Source organism: Schistocerca nitens, chromosome 2, assembly GCF_023898315.1.
Source record: "Schistocerca nitens isolate TAMUIC-IGC-003100 chromosome 2, iqSchNite1.1, whole genome shotgun sequence".
Taxonomy (NCBI): Eukaryota; Metazoa; Arthropoda; class Insecta; order Orthoptera; family Acrididae; genus Schistocerca; species Schistocerca nitens.
The window spans coordinates 1,000,994,796-1,001,014,950 of NC_064615.1; the positions used below are offsets into that span (position 1 = coordinate 1,000,994,796).

The window sequence follows — 20,155 nt, forward strand, 5'->3', positions numbered from 1 at the left end:
TAACCCATTCTTTCCCAACAGCCGAAAATAGAGAAGGCAAGGACGTTGTACGCTGAAACCTGGAGCGAAGCCTACGTTCTAACTCGTATCAAATCTGTTTCAGTGAGTTCATGTCGGGACTCTGGGCAGACCAGTCCATTTCAGCAATGATATTGTCCAGAACCTATTACTCATGGATGTTACTTTATGCTAGGGTGCATTGTCTTGCCGATACAAAGCTATCATCGTATACGGCATGTTTCTCTACTGTACGCAGTACACAATGCTAAAAAATGTGTTCTTACCTGAAGACCACCTCCTCCGCACTTCACTGTTGACACTACACACGATGGAAGGCAACGCTCTTCCGGCATTCGCCAAATTCCATAGCCTCCCATGGGATTCCCAAAGGGTATAGTACGATTCATCACTCCAAATTACTCGCTTCCAGTCATCCACTGGCCAGTACCTTCGATCTTTACATCACTTCAAGCCTCACTTTCTAGTGTCTAAGGAACCACACCGAAGCGCCAAAGAAACTGGTATAGGAATGCGTATTCAAATTCAGAGACATATAAACAGGCAGAATACGGCGCTGCTGCTGACAAAGCCTATATAAGACAAAAGCGTCTGGTGCAATTGTTAGATCGGTTACTGCTGCTAAAATGGCAGGTTATCAAGATTTAAGTGAGATTGAACGTTGTGTTATAGTCGGCGCACGAAAGATGGGATACACCATCTCCTAGGTAGCGATGAAGTGGGGATTTACCAGTACCACCATTTCATGAGTGTACCGTGAATTCAGGAATCCGGTAAAACATCAAATCTCCGACATCGCTGCGGCCGGAAAAAGATTCGACAACAACGACTGAAGAGAATCATTCAACGTGACAGAAGTGCAACTGTTCCGCAAATTGTTGCAGATTTCAGTGTTGGGCCATCAACAAGTGTCAGTGAGCAAACCATTCAACGAAACATCGCGTACCCTTGATGACTGCACGACACAAAGGTTTACGCCTTGCCTGGGCCTGTCAACACAGACACTGGACTGTTGATCACTGGAAACGCCTGGAAGGACGAGTCTCGTTTCAAATCGTATAGAGCGAATGGGCGTGTACAGGTATGGAGACAACCGCACGAATCTATGGAACCTGCATGTCACCAGGGAACTGTTCAAGCTGGTGGGGGCTCTGTAATGGTATGGAGCGTGTGCAGCTGGAGTGATATGGGACCCTTGAAACGTCAAGATACGACTGTAAAAGGTGACACGTACGTACGCATCCCGTGTGATCGCCCGCATCCGTTCATGTCCTTTGTGCATTCTGATGGACTTGAGCAATTCCAGCAGGACAATGCGACACCCCACACGTCCAGAATTGCTACAGTGTGGCTCCAGGAACCCTCTTCTGACTTTAATCACTTCTTCTGGCCCCCAAACTACACAGACATGAATGTTATTGGGCATATCTATGATGCCTTGCAACATTCTGTTCAGAAGAGATCTCCATCCCCCCGTACTCTTTCGGATTTACGGACAGCCTTGAAGGATTTATGGTGTCAATTCCCTGCAGCACTACTTCAGACATTAGTCGAGTCCATGCCACGTCGTGCTGCAGCGCTTCTGCGTGCTCGCGGGGGTCCTACACGATATTAGGCAGGTGTAGCACTTTCTTTGGCTTTTCGGCGTATGTGGCTTCTGAGGAGCTGCTCGACTATTGTACTCCATTCTTTTTAACACCCTACGCACAGTCATTGTGTTAGCTGTACTACTGGTAGCGTTTAAAATCTCATTGGCGATTTCTTTCGCGATTTCATGGCACAGTTTACAACCATCCTCCACAACAATCGATGATGTTTCGCTGATTGGTTCGCATGCTGACGCTTGTTGATGGCCCAGCATTGAAATCTGCAGCAATTTGGGGAAGGTCTGCACTTACGTCACGCTCAACGGTCCGCTTCACTCGTCGTTGGTCCCGTTCTTATAGGAGCTTTTCTCGGCTGCAGTGGTGTCGGAAATTTGATGCTTTACCGGATTCCTGATATTCACGGTGCATTCGGGAAATGAACGTACGGGAAAATCCCAACTTCATCGCTATCTCGGAGATGCCGTGTCCCATCGCTCGTGCGCCGACTATAACGCCACGTTCAAACTCACTTAAATCTTGATAAGCTGCCATTGAAGCAGCAGTAACCGATGTAACAACTACGCCAGACACTTATTGTCTTTTATAGGCGTTGCCGACCGCAGCGCCCTATTCTGCCTGTTTACATCTCTCCGTATTTGAATACGAATGCCTATACCAGTTTTCCGGCCGCTGTGGCCGAGCGGTTCTAGGCGCTTCAGTCCGGCACCGCGCGACCACTACGGTCGCAGGTTCGAATCCTGCCTGGGGCATGGATGTGTGTGATGTCCTTAGGTTAGTTAGGTTAATGTAGTTCTGAGTTCTAGGGGACTGATGACCTCAGATATTAAGTCCCATAGTGCTCAGAGCCATTTGAACCTATACCAGTTTCATTGGCACTTCAGTGTAGTATGTGTAGATTCAACTCCTCTAATACTTTCCGAGTTCTTAGTCGTCATGGCACTGCGCATCGCATTTCTTCTGGCTGATTTTTATCATTTGTCTCTGTACTATTACCGTTGGGTAAAGGTTAGATTGGAAGTGTATGCTACGGGAACCTAGTGAGCACACAGCTATGGGGTCAGTCTAACCTGTAATCATATACAATTCGTCCACGTGTCGTCACAATTGCCTGTACAGACGCTGAATATCAAGTGTCTTCTGTCTCCTCTTAAAGACGACGTCAAGCAGAGGCGGCAGTTCCCTCGTATTTGTTGGCAGACTGTTGACACTGAGCTGAATGTGATCAACTTCCTCCATGACAGGGAGATTTATGGTACATCTTTTTGGGTGGTTGTGCCTACCGGGTGTCTTATTGCTATGGTTAACACATGCATATCCCCCCCTGATTTAGCCAGTCTCATTCCATTTTCACACATTTCGTAAACTTCCCGTGAGTCCGACCACAATCTTCTTCTATTTTTGAAACAACCATTTTTCATATCATGTCCATCACTGTCATCCTTTCCGTAATTCCCGTTGCAGACTGTAGGTGTTATGATTTGTGTATTTTCATAATCTTCCTCTGTTAGCTGTTGTGTGCTATCACACTCCGCTACTACAATATATTGCGTGCTATCATACGTTGCATTTATTGCACTTTAGACTTATTCCGAATTTGATAGTATGTCATTCTTTATGCCTTTCTTGTCTAGAGGTAGGCTGTCTGTTCCTTGGTTTCCTTTCTTCTCAGCCACTTCCAGAAACTCCACACCTTCTCTCTGTTGTTTATGCCATTGAATAGCTCGTTATCGCCCTTGTCTACAAGGTGAGTCACGTTTTCTGTTCGTGTTACTATGTCTTCTCGTTCTGCCCTTCACATTGGACCAGAATATCTTGGCTCTTTCTGCATCTCGCTTTCTTTTCGATGGAGGATTCCGTTTCATATAAAGATGGCAGGTAATTTTATAATCTTTTTGGTCAGTGGACCGGGTTGAATAGCTTTCTTCCTGCACTGTGTTTTTTCATCTTCATCGACTGTCGACAGTGGTTGATCTAAATCCAATGTATTTTCTTTTCTGAATGAACAACTGTGCTTTGACTTTTGGATTTACCTCCAGTACATAATTTACTGTCATCTTCTGCTGTGTGCCCGTTTTGAATCTGACTTTGTGTCTTCTAAGTACTGTTTCCTATCTGTCGTTCCCTCCAAGTTCTGTCGTATAATGACTCAATTAATTCACTTCCTGGCATGGTAACTGGGACGTCATCCATTATCACTTCCGGCCTACGCTTCCTAGGCGGCTCGCTAGTCATTTCATTATTTCACTCCTATTCTGTTTCTGTTTCAGTTATGCGTACATCATTTTCTGCCTTTATTTTCTTGATTCTTATCTTTTATTTCTTCGGACCAATTAGCTCTGTCAGACGTGTCTGTATTTTCTTTACGTCTATCGTGTTCATGGATTTGATGAATAGTGTGCTATCTTGCCTTGGCTTGTGTGTTCTCAGTCTTAGATTTTGTGGCGACCTTCTAAACGACTGAAGCAGTGGCTACCTCACTAGCGAACGAACGCACCTCTTGTTTTTGTTTTCTCCCCTAAGTCTAGCATTTTCTTTTTCTAACTGTTCTATACACCTAGTCAGTTATGCGTGCGCTATTGCCCAATGAGTGAGTTTGTATTTCAATTCTAGTACTTTTAAGGCAGCAACATTTGTGGTTTCGCTGAATTGCTCATCAATATATTGTACACTAAAGAGCCAAAGAAATTGGTACACCTGCCTAATATCGCGTAGAGCCCCCGTAAGCACGCTGAAGTGTCGCAACACGACGTGGCATGGACTCGACTAACGTCTGAAGTAGTGCTGGAGGGAACTGGCACCATGAATCCTATAGGGCTGTCCTGAAATCCGTAGGAGTACGAGAGGTTGGAGGTCTCTCCTGAACAGTACCCTGCAAGGCATCCCAGATAAGCCCAATAATGTTAATGTCAAGGGAGTTTGATGTCTCGTCTTTAAGCTCAGAGTGTTCTTGGAGACACTCCGTAGCAAATCTGGACGTGTGGGGTGTCGCATTGTCCTGCTGGGACTGCCCAAGTCCATCGGAATGCACAATGGACATGATGGAAGCACGTGATCAGACAGGATACTTACGTACGTGACATCTGCCAGAGTTGTACCTAGGCGTATCAGGGGTTCCATATCACTCGAACTGCACACGCCCCACACCATTACACTGCATCTATCAGCATGAACCGTCCCCTGCTGACATGCACCGTCCATGGATTCACGAGGTTCCTCCGTACCCGTACATGTCCATTCGCTCGTTACAATTTGAAACGAGACTCGGCCGACCACGCAACACGTTTCCAGTCATCAACAGTCCAATGTCGGTGTTGACGGGCCCAGGGGAGACGTAAAGCTTTGTATCTTGCAGTCATCAAGAGTACACGAGTGGACCTTCGAGCCCGTATCGATAATATTTCGTTGAATGGTTCGCAGGCTGACACTTGTTGATGGCTCAGCATTGAAATTCGCAGCAGTTCGAGGAAGGTTCTCACTTCTGTCACGTTGAACAATTTTCTTCAGTCGTCGTTGGTCCCGTTCTTGCAGGATCTTTTTCCGGCCGTAGCAATGTCAGAGTTTCCATGTTTCACCGGATTCCTGATGTTCACGGAACAGTCATGAAATGGTCGTTCGGGAAAATCCCCACTTCAAATGGTTCAAATGGCTCTGAGCACTATGGGACTCAACTGCTGAGGTCATTAGTCCCCTAGAACTTAGAACTAGTTAAACCTAACTAACCTAAGGACATCACAAACATCCATGCCCGAGGCAGGATTCGAACCTGCGACCGTAGCGGTCTTGCGGTTCCAGACTGCAGCGCCTTTAACCGCACGGCCACTTCGGCCGGCAATCCCCACTTCATTGCTACCTCGGAGATGCTTTGTCCCAACGCTCGTGCGCCGACTACAACACCACGTTCAACTCACTTAAATCTTGATAACCTGACACTGTAGCAGCAGTAACCGATCTAACAACTGCGCCAGACACTTGTCTTATATAGCCGCTGCCAGCTGCAGCGCCATATTCTGCCTGTTTACATATATCTATGTTTGAATACGCATGCCTATACCGATTTCTTTGGCTCTTTAGTGTATTATATCCTCAAGTTCGTTCGACTGTACATTGTTTCTGAGTAATCGGAAGTTTTTGTGGACGGCTTTGTTGCTCTCTCTGTGTAGCTTTTTGCCTCATCCATGTTTCATAATGTGTAGATGAGATACCTAGGCCTTGATGTGTTGGTACTCACCTATATGTACACACGCCGTTGTTAGTAACGCGTCCGCTGTCTCCACAGTCGCCGTCGTCCCACACCTCCTCCGCCGCCGAATCCGCTGTCCCCCGTAACTGGCAGCGTGACAGATGGAGCCGGTGACGCTACTAATGTAAGCTGCGCTCCAATTGGTCCGGGCCGCGGTGAACCATTGTTACGTGCAGACGAATACACGATGAGTATTTATACGTCCCTTATTTTCACAGTAACGTACGCACGCATTACAGTCACTCACAGTGAAGCCATTACATGCAGTAGCTAACTGAACGCGAACGTTGGTAGATTCCGTTTTCCACTGCAGATATGTAATACGAACGGAGCGGATATTAATCCACTGCCGACAAGGCGGCCACCCATCTTGCGTCAGTACAGCGTCTAATTTCTGAAACCCAGTATTTGTTTGGTGGATGAATAAAGTTGACACAAAGGAACCTAGAGCAAGCAGTGAGGCTGCAGCGCCAAAACCCATGGACATACTACGACCGAACCAACGTGAATAAGCCACGGGATATGCACACATCAACAAACGTTTTGTATCACCTCGGTTCCGACAATTCCAGAACTTGTACAGAAAATTGGACTAGAGATCATCATAAACTTCATTTCCGCCATTTTTATTGGTCATGAAAACCATACATCGCATGTTGTACCATCAAACAGCGAGACCCTCAGATGCTGTGGTCCTGATTGCTGTACACACCGGTACCTGTAATATCCACTAACACGTCCTCTTGCATTGATGCATGCCTGTATTCGTCTTGGCATATTACCCACAAGTTCATCAAGGCACTGTTGGTCCAGATTGTCCCAATCCTCAACGGCGATTCGGCGTAGATCCCTTGGAGTGGTTGGTGGGTCACGTCGTCCATAAACAGCCCTTGTCAATCTATCCCAGGCATGTTCGATAGTCGAGAGATGTAGTCATCCTAAAGAAAGTCATTCAACAGAGGTGCACGATGAAGGCGCGAATTGTCGTCCATGACGACGAATGCCTCGCCAATATGCTGCCGATATCGTTGCACTCTCGGTCGGAAGATGACATTCACGTATCGTACAGCCGTTACGGTGCATTCCATGATCACCAGCGGCGTATGTCGGCACCACATAATGCCGCCCCAAAACAACAGGGACCCTCCAGCTTCCTGCACTCGCTGGACAGTGTGTCTAAGTGGTTCAGCCTTACCGGGTTGCCTCCAAACACGTCTCCGACGATTCTCTGATTGAAGGCATGTGCGACACTCATCCGTGAAAATAACGTGATGCTAATCATAAGCTGTCCATTCGGCATGTTGTTGGGCCCATCTGTACCGCACTGCATGGTGTCGTAGTTGCAAAAATGGACCTCGCCATGGACGACGGGAGTGAAGTTGCGCATCATGCAGCCTATTGCGCACAGTTTGAGTGGTAACACGACGTCCTGTGGCTGCACGGAAAGCATTATTCAACATGGTGGCATTGTTGTCAGGGTTCTTCCGAGCCATAATCCGTAGGTAGCGGTCATCCACTGCAGTAGTACCCCTGGACGGCCTCAGCGAGGCATGTCGTCGACAGTTCCTGTCTCTCCGTATCTCTTTCATGTCCCATCAACATCGCTTTGGTTCACTCCGACACTCCTGGACACTTCCCTTGCTGATAGCCCTTTCTGCCACAAAGTAACAATGCGGACGCGATCGAACCGCGGTATTGACCGTCTGTGCATGGTTGAATACATACAACACGAGCCGTGTACCTCCTTCCCGGTGTAATGACTGGAAGTGATCGGCTGTCGGACCCCTCCGTGTAATAGACGCTGCTCATGCATGGTTGTTTACATCTTTGGGCGAGTTTAGTGACATCTCTGAACAGTCAAAGGGACAGAGTCTGTGATACAATATCCACAGTCAACGTCCCTTTTCAGGAGTTCTGGGAACCGGGGTGATGCAAAACTTTTCTTTTTTATGTGTGTAAATCAGCAAGTTAGAAGAACACTTAGCCAGAGTTCTGTCTCTAAGATGCCTCAGTGGTCACTGTTGCTTTGAGATGGTAGTCTGGCCACTGCCACATTGTCCGCACTCTGGTTCCGACAATCACAGCACATTTTCCATCCGCTACTGCCTGATTATATGAGTCAGACGGTCAGCTCTGGTCTTCATTGCTCAGTGGCCAGCCGACCCAGAGCTTGATGTTACCTGCCTCTGCACAGCGCAGTAATGTGTTGACTTTCATAAACCTTGTCATATTGTAGACAATTCGTAATCTCATAACATCTGATTTTTTTAAAAAATTATCGATTAGACGAATGTTCACAGAAGTTTGTAGCCAGTCACTATGTACTACATTCCACAGTATCTCGACTTTGTTACCTGCCCCTCATCTTCAGGTGATCCATCGAAAACTACCCCTTTGTCCCGCAGTTTACTAGTGCTCTGTAAGTATTCTTTGCAGGCATTAAGATCGTGGTGGCAGACCGGTCACAGTACCCAGCGGGCAGCGACACCGCCGGTGGAACTGCAGATCTCAACTGTCCTCAGGGATGTCTCTCACCTTGACCATCAGCGTAACCTGTGGTCTTCGTTTAGAGAAAATTGTGGGAATGATCTGGTTCCATGCATTATCCAACTGGTACCCGCTATCACGGATCCTTACATTCTCCGTTTTGAGTATTTCTCCGCATTTGAATCTGATGAAACGTGATAGCTGGTATCAATAGGATAATGCGTGAAAGCCCATTTCCATAATTTGATCCAGACGAAAGCCACAGATTACACCAATGGTCAGTGCGAGTGGCATCCCTGGAAACAGATGAGTTCTGCAATTCCGCCAGCGATGTCACTGCCCACTGGGTAGCGTGGTCAGTTTGCCACAGTTTTAACGCTTGGCCGGCGGCTGTGGCCGAGCGGTTCTAGGCGCTTTAGTCCGGAACCGCGCTGCTGCTACGGTCGCAGGTTTATCCTGCCTCGGGCATGGATGTGTGAGATTCCTTTAGGTTAGTTAGGTTTAAGTAGTTCTAAGTCTAGGGGACTGATAATCTCGGATGTTACGTCCCATAGTGCTTAGAGCCATTTGAAGCAATTTAACGCTTGCATGGAATACACACAGTGCACTAATAAACTTCGAAACAGAGGGGGAATTCTTCATCAGTTTAATGGCCCACCTGAAGATGACTGGCAGGTGCCTGATAGAAATGACGTGTAGTAAAGGACAATCAGCTATATGTTCAGACTTCTTTTCATACATCATGTGTCTCTAGTGCTACCTAGGAAACATACCGCGGGAGAATTTTGCTCTCTGAGCAGCTGATCGCAAATGTTTCTTCAGTCAATCACTCATTGTAACGTGATTTTATCACGGTGTTTGTGTTTCAGCGGTTAATACTTGTACTCGCCAACGTTAATGTTTCATACCACTAATGTTTCATTCCATTCCATTCCTTATACCCCATATTTTCATATAACTTTCCTACCATTCTGCCTTTCAGGATTGTATGAACGCTGTGGGATGTTTTAATTGGTGAAACAAGTTAGGCGCCCAGACCACAGAAGTAATTAAACTTCTTAAGCATCAACAACTGAACGGAATGGACAGTGCCTTGAAAGGAGGAGAATATACGACGAACATCAACAAAAGCAAAACAAGGATAATGAAATATAGTCGAAATAAATCAGGTGATTCTGAGGGAATTACATTAGGGAACGCGACAAGTAATTTAGTAGGTGCGTTTTGCAATTTGGGCAACAAAAAACTGATGATGGCCGAAGTGAGAGGATTAGAAGAGTGCTGAATATTAGATGGGTCTTTCACAGAAAATAGAACTGAGGAGAAAAGAAATTTGTGGCACAACTTGACTACAAGAAGGGGTCGGTTGACAGGACACATTCTGAGACGTCGAGGAATCAGTGGTTTAACACTCGAGGGGAGTATGGCGGGTAAAAATCGTAGAGGGAAACTAATGGATGAATACAGCAAGCAGATTCAGAAAGATGTTGCTTGCAGTAGTTATTCGGAGATGAAAAAGCTCTGACTGGATAGAGTAGCATGGAGAGCTGCATCAGACCAGTCTCTGGACTGAAGGCCAAAACAATAACAAACATGAACGAACGCAGCAGGAACGAATTCTTCTATAAACTGAAATCCCAGCGAGCAGTTCCACAAATTAGAACATTCTCGTCTGTTACGAAAGTTCTCCAACAACTATGTGATACCTCTATCAGAAATTTCAGGCATAATAATATCGAAGTAATTAGAGATGGAATAAGACTGGTGAAGAAATTGACCATGGGCTTGTCAAAGAAAGCAGCCCCGTCCCACCAAATTGTGAGCCCAGTCTCCTAGGAACTGCACCACATGATCTGGTATGAGATTATCATTGACAGAGTGCTTCGCCCCAATTCCATAACTCACTGTGAAGAAGTCTGGCAATTCGTACTAGTCATTGGTTTACAGTTCTCACTCTGTTTGCTGACCACACGCTGATGAAGACACAAACTTTCACTACCAGCATTAGAACCAGCAAACTCATCCCCTCACTCACTGTGTTGAATGCAATAGTGGCTATGATTTTGTTACTTCATCCCCCGAGGCAGATTTCCCATAGTGCATTCCTCGCTCATGATATCTGAAACATGACCTCACGTATGTCTACAGCAGAGAAGGTACAATTTGTTTTTCTTTACTGAAGTATTTGTTTAATTATCCAGCCCCAAACTACTTGCTAGATACAGTAAGTATGAAGATACATTTACAGCAAATATTTTTGTTGTTTCCCCTTTTATCTTTATTACATGCATAACATCCACAAATAATAAAATACAAAATACTATACTACAGAAAAGGTCTAAAAATTGACACATAATCAATGCACTTGCTGCAGGGACTTCTAAAACTCAGTCTAATAAAATATGCCTGTGTAGACCATAACGTGCTGCTTCGTTCCCATTTCTCCCCTCGTTTTCCATAAAATCTTTTCGGATCTTTCAGACGCACCTTATGTGAAGCGTTCAGTTCGAAGCATTATTTTTGTGTACATACAATAAATAATAGGAATAGGAATGAATCTTACAAATCCGGTGAAAGGTGTGGAATCATGCAAGTTTCTCCATCTGAAAAAATACTTGGTGCCCAATTATCGCTCGCGCCAGCACGGTAGTGGCAGTAGGCCGCTGGATCTAGATGGCTATGGCGATGACGACAGTGATCGTGGCGGCTGCGGCAAATGTCGGCAGGTGGCGAGCCTCGGCGCGGTTGCAGGCGTCGTTGACACACTCGCAGGTGAGCTGGTAGCCCGTGTGTGGGAACCGGGACAGGAAGCACGCCTCCTTCTCGGGGTGCCGCAGGTATCCGCACTCCCGCACGTACGCCTCGTCACTATTCTTCGTGAAATACACTGCACAGTGTAACACCGCACTCTTTACCAACCGCTGCAGTACGATTGTCTAGGATAGTCTGTTCCAGAGCTGGCCCACCCAGTGCGAACGTCACCTAGCGTCACTCACTAGGAAGGATTCCCAAACGTACTTACACACAAAAGACCTTAATGAAACTACGCAGTTATGTAGAGGGAGCAAAATAATGCAATACCTACTTTTTAGGTATTGCCCAATTTCATTTTTAAGGGGTAAAATAGACCCCATAAGGTAATTTGGCATATTAGGTATAGAAGGAATATTCTCTAAACCATAATATTCAAAAATTATGTTTCACATAAAGATTGGAACGTAATTAACGTTCTTGAAAACTGTGCTATAAACTTTTCTAATAATACAAAATTTTGCAAAATATCACATCACACTTAATTAATTCTGAAAAAGAAAAACTTTTGTTACAATGTAAACTGAAGGAGCTTTCACGCCACATATATCCATGTGTAATAAAGCTGATTTTTGAAATATCGTGTTTGGAAAATAAAGTGTACACGGTGTGCTGTCGAACAATTTTCGACATTTCCAATCAAAATATCTAAACGTTCAATATTATTCTGTGATATTAATTATTTTTGTTTTGTGTTTAAAGCTGGTATTTTACGTTTTACATTAACATTCTTCTGTTTACTGCTTCACATATGCTTATTTTGTTTATAGGGAGGTACATGAAGTTGAAATGGGAGATATGATACTGCGTGAAGAGTTTGACAGAGCACTGAAAGACCTAAGTCGAAACAAGGCACCGGGAGTAGACAACATTCCATTAGAACTACTGACAGCCTAGGGAGAGCAAGTCCTGACAAAAATCTACCATCTGGTGAGCAAGATGTATGAGACAGGCGAAATACCCACAGACTTCAAGAAGAACTAATAATAATTCCAATCCCAAAGAAAGCAGGTGTTGACAGATGTGAAAATTACCGAACTATCAGTTTAATAAGTCACAGCTTCAAAATACTCGGAGACGATCAGTCTGGATTCCGTAGAAATGTTGGAACACGTGAGGTGATACTGACCCTGCGACTTATCTTAGAAGGAAGATTAAGGAAAAGCAAACCTACGTTTCTAACATTTGTAGACTTAGAGAAAGCTTTTGACAATGTTGACTGGAATACTCTCTTTCAAATTCTGAAGGTGGCAGGGGTAAAATACAGAGAGCGAAAGGCTATTTACAATTTGTACAGAAACCACATGGCAGTTATAAGAGTCGAGGGACATGAAAGGGAAGCAGTGGTTGGGAAGGGAGTGAGACAGGGTTGTAGCCTCTCCCCGATGCTATTCAATCTGTATATTGAGCAAGCAGTAAAGGAAACAAAAGAAAAATTCGGAGTGGGTATTAAAATCCATGGAAAAGAAATAAAAACATTGAGGTTTGCCGATGACATTGTAATTCCGTCAGAGACAGCAAAGGACTTGGAAGAACAGTTGAACGGAATGGAAAGTGTCTTGAAAGGAGGGTATAAGATGAACATCAACAAAAGCAATACGAGGATAGTGGAATGTAGTCGAATTAAGTCGGGTGATGCTGAGGGAATTAGATTAGGAAATGAGGCACTTAAAGTTGTAAAGGAGTTTTGTTATTTGGGGAGCAAAATAACTGATGATGGTCGAAGTAGAGAGGATATAAAATGTACACTGGCAATGGCAAGGAAAGCGTTTCTGGAGAAGAGAAATTTGTTAACATCGAGTATAGATTTAAGTGTCAGGAAGTCGTTTCTGAAAGTATTTGTATGGAGTGTAGCCATGTATGGAAGTGAAACATCGACGATAAATACTTTAGACGAGAAGAGAATAGAAGCTTCCGAAATGTGGAGCCACAGAAGAATGCTGAAGATTAGATGGGTAGATCACAACTTGACTAGAAGAAGGGATCAGTTGGTAGGACATGTTCTGAGGCATCAAGGGACCACCAATTTAGTACTGGAGAGCAGCGCGGAGGGTAAAAATCGTAGAGGGAGACCAAGAGATGAATACACTAAGCAAATTCAGAATGATGTAGGCTGCAGTAGGTACTGGAAGATAAAGAAGCTTGCACAGGATAGAGTAGCATGGAGAGCTGCAACAAACCAGTCTCAGGACTGAAGACCACAACAACAACAACAACTGCTTTTTCGGTTTTGCCCAGTTTCATTTTTAATGGGTAAAATCGACCCCATAAGGTAATTTGGCATATTGGGTATAGAATGAATATCTTCTAAACCATAATACTTGAAAATTATGTTTCAGTTAAAGGTCGGAACGTAATTAACGTTCTTGAAAACTGTGCAACCAACTTTTCTAATAATCTAAAATTTTCCAAAATATCCTATCACAGTTACAATGTAAATTGAAGGAGCTTGCATGCCACATACATCGATGTGTAATAAAGTTGGTTTCTGAAATACCATGTTTGGAAAATAAACAGTACACGATGTGCTGTCAAACAATTTTCGACATTTACAATCAAAACATCTGTTACATCTGCCATAGACAGCCCCTGCCAGGCAGACTACACTCAAGACACCCCTGTGTACCATATAACATACACAAGCACTTGCAGGCGCAGCCAAGAGGAAAACAGTTCTTCAAAACAAACAGAACTTGCTAGAGACTTATGTGAACCTTTTACACCAGAGGTCGCCTCACAGATACAGGGAAAGTTGGTGTACTCCACCGGCTTTATAAGGCCAGCGCAGCAGCAATACACTCAGTTTAATGTCGTTTATTGAAACTGAACTACACTTCTCGAACAATCACTATATACACACAAAAAAACCTGTGGATGACCATTCATCAAGAGCATCAGTGAGGTCCGTCGGAGCTGGTCCTAGCTCGGCAAGGAACTGGCTGTACTGCTGCTGCGCTGGCGTTATAAAGCCAGCGGAGGTTGGCGGAGTACTCCAACTTTCCCTGTATCTGTGAGGTGACCTCTGCAGAAAAAGGTTTGCATTAGTCTCTAGCACGTTATATTTTTTTTGAAGAGTTGTTTTCCTCTTGGTTGCGCCTGCAAGCGCTTGTGTATTTTATATGGTACACAGGGGTGTCTTGAGTGTGGTCTTCCTGGCAGGGGCCATCTGTGGCAGACGTGACAATATCTAAACGTTCAACATTATTCTGTTGATATAACTTATTTTTGTTTTTTGTTTAAAACTGCTATTTTACGTCTTACATTAACTTTCTTCCGTTTACTGCTTCACATATGCTTATTTTGTTAATAAGCAATAACTCATTATTACAATACAGAATCATTACAATAATGATAATCCATAAATATATGATTAAAGCATAACGTTTTTTACACTATGCAGATAAAATGAACAAGATTTCTACACAAAATACACACGACAGACGACACAAGACAACCCGAAATTCAGCAGGATTCTCAAATGTTGGTGGGTGACCCTCTAAATATCCTCATTTGTACAAGGCATTTTCAAAGCAATGGAAAATCTTAGTCAAGAGAATTGATTACCTACTACTGGCTGCAGTTTGATTACATTGTTTGTCAAGGGAAACGTGATATGGTAATCATGCACTAGAACTTGCAATTGTCATCCCACATCGAATTCCATTTATGGCCAATAAAGGCATGTGTCCTATCAAGCCTTTTGGGATCATCAGATGAACTAGTTCCTTTTCCTTGCATCCAATGTTCAAAACTGTTGTTTCCCATTGACTACAACAAGGATCTAACAATGATACAGATTTTTTCCCAGACTGGGAAAGAAAACGTTTTGCAAATACCTTTCGACTGGATCAGATGTTTGTTGACCAGATTTGGGGCTTCAAACACAGATTCTCAAATTCTTGATCCAGACTCTCCATTACTTTCTTTTACAACTATGAAAAGGTGGGGGTTCAGTGAGTGTCATAACTGAGAACAAGGAATTCGTTCATCTGGTGATCCCAAAACGCACTGGGGTAGGCACAGCCATGGGACGTACATGATCTTCGATATTGGAAGAACTTTGTGAGAAGATTTTCAGATCTAGTTCTGCTGAATGATTATGATGTCAATCTCCTCTTGAGACACATTATATTCAAGCTGCACCCACTAGCACATAATCAGTTCTCCTCGCCAAGGTTTTCCATGTACTCAAATGTGCATTGCACAAATCAGTATATTTGAAGGATCAGGAGCTGCAGTTTCAGAATTCTGCTGAATTTTGTAATATATTGCGTTGTCCATCGTGTGTATTATGTGAAGAAATTGTGTTCATTTCATGTGCATGGTGTAAGAAAAGTTATTTTTTAAACGTTTCTTTACAGATTATCATTATTATCATGATTTTGTATCATAATAAGGAGCTATTCATATGTGAACGCTAAATTAAAAAAACAAAAATAAAAATGTCAACTTGCAACATAAAAGTAAATAAAATACATAATTAGAGTAATAATGGGCGTTTATATATTTTAACTGGGTATATTGAAAATACACTGGCAGTAAAATGCGTACATCTCATTTTCTAAAAATGATATTTCAGAAACCAGCTTTATTATCCATGGATGTATGTGGCGTGAAAGATTTTTCAATTTATGTTGTAAGAAAAGTTTTCATTTTTCAGAATTATTGATGTTGCGATATTTTGCAAAATGTCAGATTATTTCAAAAGTTGATTATATATTTTTCAAGAACATTAATTACATTTCAATTGTTATATGAAACACATTTTTTTATATTTCATGGATTCGAAGATATTCCTTCCAAACCTAATATACAAAATATTGCTTTTTAATGCATTTTCATCTTAAAAGTAAAATTGAGCAAAAACGAAAAAATAAATATTGCATTATTTTGACCTCCCTACATACCTTCCTGGTTTCATCAAGATCGTTTATTTATTCTTTGGAATGTTCCCTCGTTAGCTCCCTGTCAAACAGGTACAGCTGTTACATGCTACCGACCAGTCATCCTACACATGCGCGAGCTGCTCGGCAGCAACCACACACGTGTGGCTGACCGGTCCAGTCCGTAGGCCAGAGCCTGGCTGCCTGTACATCAGCTTGTTTTAAACCTCTGCCTATAGTAAAGTCGCCATAAGAAGTTCTCTGACAGCTGCAGAGGGCTGAGAGAACCAGCTTCCCACCTGCCTCAACCAGTCGCTTAATACGATTTTGTAAACGTGTCTATGGCAATGCTGCCAGTTTTCAGGAATCACCTTACGCCAATTCGACTATACTTGCGTCCATGGGCGCCTGGCTGCCCGCTGGTGGCCAGTCGCACTGGAACAGACTGCTCTAGAGAATTTTTCAAAGTGTGACATTTCTACTCAACGAACTCGGTGCGCACCAACAGCCATAGGTCAATTCCACACTTGTCCAGTAACCGTCTAAATGGTGCCAAGTGCGTGGCACTGGTACGGAAAACCATATAGTGACTAGGACATCTGCTCAGCTAAGGCTGGTGCCGAAAAAATGGGACATGGCAGCGGGGGAGCTGCTAGACGTTCCCTCTGTAGTGGACAGCTGTCGAACATTCTGCACGGTGCAGCATAGGTTAGCGGGGACCTATACTTCAAATAAAGTAACTTTGTGATTGATTTCTCAAGGATAGGAATGTTAGAGAGACCAGCCAACAATCAATCCTGGTTCCTTCTCGATTGTCACATGGTCTCTGTGTTGCCTGTTTTACATGTAATTTTCAGGTCTAGCTGGTTGCACTGCTCCCCACCGCAGCAGTGAGCCAACCACAAAGTTATTTCGTTTCAGCTATTGTACACGCCGGGACCTTCACATCTTACCACTCAACACTGCATGCCCATTTGTGTCATTTTGCTTTGCCTTACTTTTCGTTTTCATAACTGCCTGTGTAACAAGCCAGGACAGTATTCATAAAAAAAACTGCCGAGTAATATATTCTTGGAATCGAATGGATTATTTCCACACATGAATAGCAAGAACCGAACCGAATAAGTGAATATCTAATTTTTTATAGTTCCATTTTCAAAAAATGGTGTTTGCCTGAAACTGACTAATAAAGATCTTTCTAAAAGCTATATTTTATACGTCTGGTCACTTCAGAGACACATATAACACCAACAAGCAATCTGTCATCACTATCCTGACATTTCCTGAAATTCCTCCACATATTTGCCCAACTGCTTATACCTGTTCAAGTCTAGTTATCAATAACGTTTCTCTGAGTCTCCCTCTTTTCTAACCGACAGTAAACTGAAATCCATGCTAGTGTTTCTCCAAGTTATCTTTTCCTGGAACTGTAATGAGATACAGGAAGCAATGAAATGAAGGGAGACACTGACAATCGTCGTGAACTGTGCACCACAGCATTCGGATAGAAGTGAAATCAATGAAACAGCATGCCATGAGCGTAGTGCCATTTAGATGGTGCCCAGACAAGTGTGAAATAGGCTCTATGATTTCTGTCTGCAGAACGAAACTTTGATTTTGGCGCAGAAAGTTGTATTACATACTTCATCAACTGTAGACAGAAGATGTTTTTCTGACTGGAGGAGAGTTGGGGGGCAGGGAGGAATAATTAATGGAGTTCCATAAGGTTCAATGTTAGCTCCACTACTGTTTCTGATATGTGTAAATTATTTTTCTTTTCATAGACAAAAAGAATTAATTCTTTTTACAGACTACACAAGTAATAATCAGTTCCAATAGACATATAGCAGAATATGTAAACTTTGATAGTCAAGTAAAATACCTAACTCCAAAGAGAAAATTGTAAATAATGTGATTTAAATAATTATTGACTTTATCTGCAAATAGTCTCTCATAGACTTTAAAGCAACGCCACATATTCAACTCAGCACACAAAAGCGTACAATTCCAACAAAAATGAATTTAAAAGCATGCACAAGTGTTTCTAAGTACCTTCAAAACTTTTGGGTGCACATACTTATGACAACTTAAATGTGAAATGTAAACACATTTTAGTGCTTTTGAATCAACTCTGGTCAGTCACTTCTGCACTTTGTGTTGTTGCAAGTACTGAGGGGAAAAATTCTGTGTAATAAAATACCTTGCTCATTTGTATGCAATAATTCCATATGAAATTACACTCTAGGGTAACTCATTCTCACGAAATAAATTCGTCGTTACACAAAAGTGCGCCACATGAATAATATCTTATCCTCACCAAAGCTTGTCACATAACCAAATGTGGTGTTAGGTATTGTAACTAGACCATCAAAGTACAATACATACTGCCTCTCATGAAAGTTGGTGTAGATAATACATAGATTTTACAATGAATAATGATAAAAATACTTAAAACTCTAGAAGAAAAATGACTTGATTATTCTTAATTAAAACTCACTTTTGCTCCGAAAGGAGTGAGTAATACTACTAACAAAACTTTTGATTAATTATCCATTGTCATTGAAGCCCGAACATTAGCAAAGTTAAATTGTAAAGTAGACTTCAGTTCCAGAGATGAACTTTTATTCACATTCTTGTAGCTGATTTAGTGCAAAACCTTACGTACTCAGTAATGTTATTAAATATTATTATTTATTATTTGGATTATGAGAAAATGAGTGGAAATGTGCGATTTTGGTATTAAGTAACTGGTTCCTTAATGTTACCAAACCACAGTTACACAAAGATTACTAGGATCACTTTCCTCTGACTTGAAGCCTATGGATGTTCTTTCAGTAAACATAAGCTCCTACATGAAACTAACAGGCAGATTAAAAGTGTGAGTTGGACCAGGATTCGTATCCGGAAAGCTTGCCTTTCGAGGATAATGCTCTAACCGACTGACTTTACAGGCTTCATTCACGACCAGATCACACAATTTTTACTATGGAGAAATGCTTTAGCCGCAACCTAATGGATTTTTTGCAGAAGGACTCTTTCACTCTGCAGCTTATTGTGTGATGTTTCATAAATTCATGGCTGATACATAAGTATAACGTTTTCCAAAGGACAGTTTGACCGACGGCATTATATTCATTAAAACGAACGCTCTGGATGCTTGTTCAGATTTCTATGCAGGTGAATGATGATATCTGGCAGGTACCTAGCACAATAAAGAAAGGAATTTCTCGTTGTTCATATCCCCTCTCCCACAATTCCTCGTGCAGAAGAACGAAGAAAGGTTTTAAAAACTTCATTACATTGACGTGATGTTTCCAATTGAAACCTATAGTGATGATCTGGTTGTTTAATATAGCCATATAGAATTTATTCTGACACTTCATAAACAGCTGCATTGGTAACTTATTCGTAATCTAGTTAGAGTTATATGTCGTATTCACAAGTCTTAAGCACGTGTCACTTCAAGCGCAATAGAAATTGTACACAATTTAAGCAAATCATTTGACTTAACATTGTTTTACAACCATCTGCTCAAAATATTATTATGTTTAATGAAGCATTCCGTGTTCTAGAAACGTTTCTCAAATGTCATATTGCTACTTACTGTGCCTACGTCTCTAGACAACCCAAACGGTCTCCGAGTGGAGCGGGAAGCATATTTTAGGCGCAGCAGCTGTCGCGCCTTCTACTGAATTCGTATTTAGATCAGTGAATGTATTGCAAATCTTCAACTTTATTTCAAATCATTTTTTATTCATTCACGCCACTTTTTGTGTTACTCCTGTTTATAGCCATTTTATTTGCGAACAGGTATGTATGTCTGCGTGGTAAAATGCACTACGCACGGTAAGGGTATATGAGAATTTCACTGCTTGACAAATGATAAGATACCGAAACATTGTTGGACAGTAATAATCACAGGAAACGATGGCCGACGTAAAGCACAGTACATACGTATTGGAGTTGTATATATAACGGAAAATGCTACAGATTTCACCACATGGGAAAGCAGGATAACTGGACACAAATAACGTTCATGTTTGACACAGGTCAGACTCCCAACGTAAAGGTCGACACCGGACTCTTTGCAAGGAATATGCCCTCCTCGG

At 42.6% G+C, this 20,155-nt stretch overlaps 1 protein-coding gene across 3 annotated transcripts in view; it reads right to left on the minus strand.

Moving 5' to 3' along the window:
• Window positions 1-10,642: 10,642 nt before the first annotated feature.
• The window catches only part of LOC126237329 (uncharacterized), a 386,613-nt gene continuing 377,100 nt past the window's right edge, over window positions 10,643-20,155 (minus strand). For all 3 annotated transcript variants that reach the window (XM_049947297.1, XM_049947299.1, XM_049947300.1), the window contains one exon: window positions 10,643-11,239. In XM_049947297.1, the coding sequence (XP_049803254.1) occupies window positions 11,022-11,239 (218 nt within the window). In that variant the 3' untranslated portion in view covers window positions 10,643-11,021. The remainder of the gene's footprint in view (window positions 11,240-20,155) is intronic.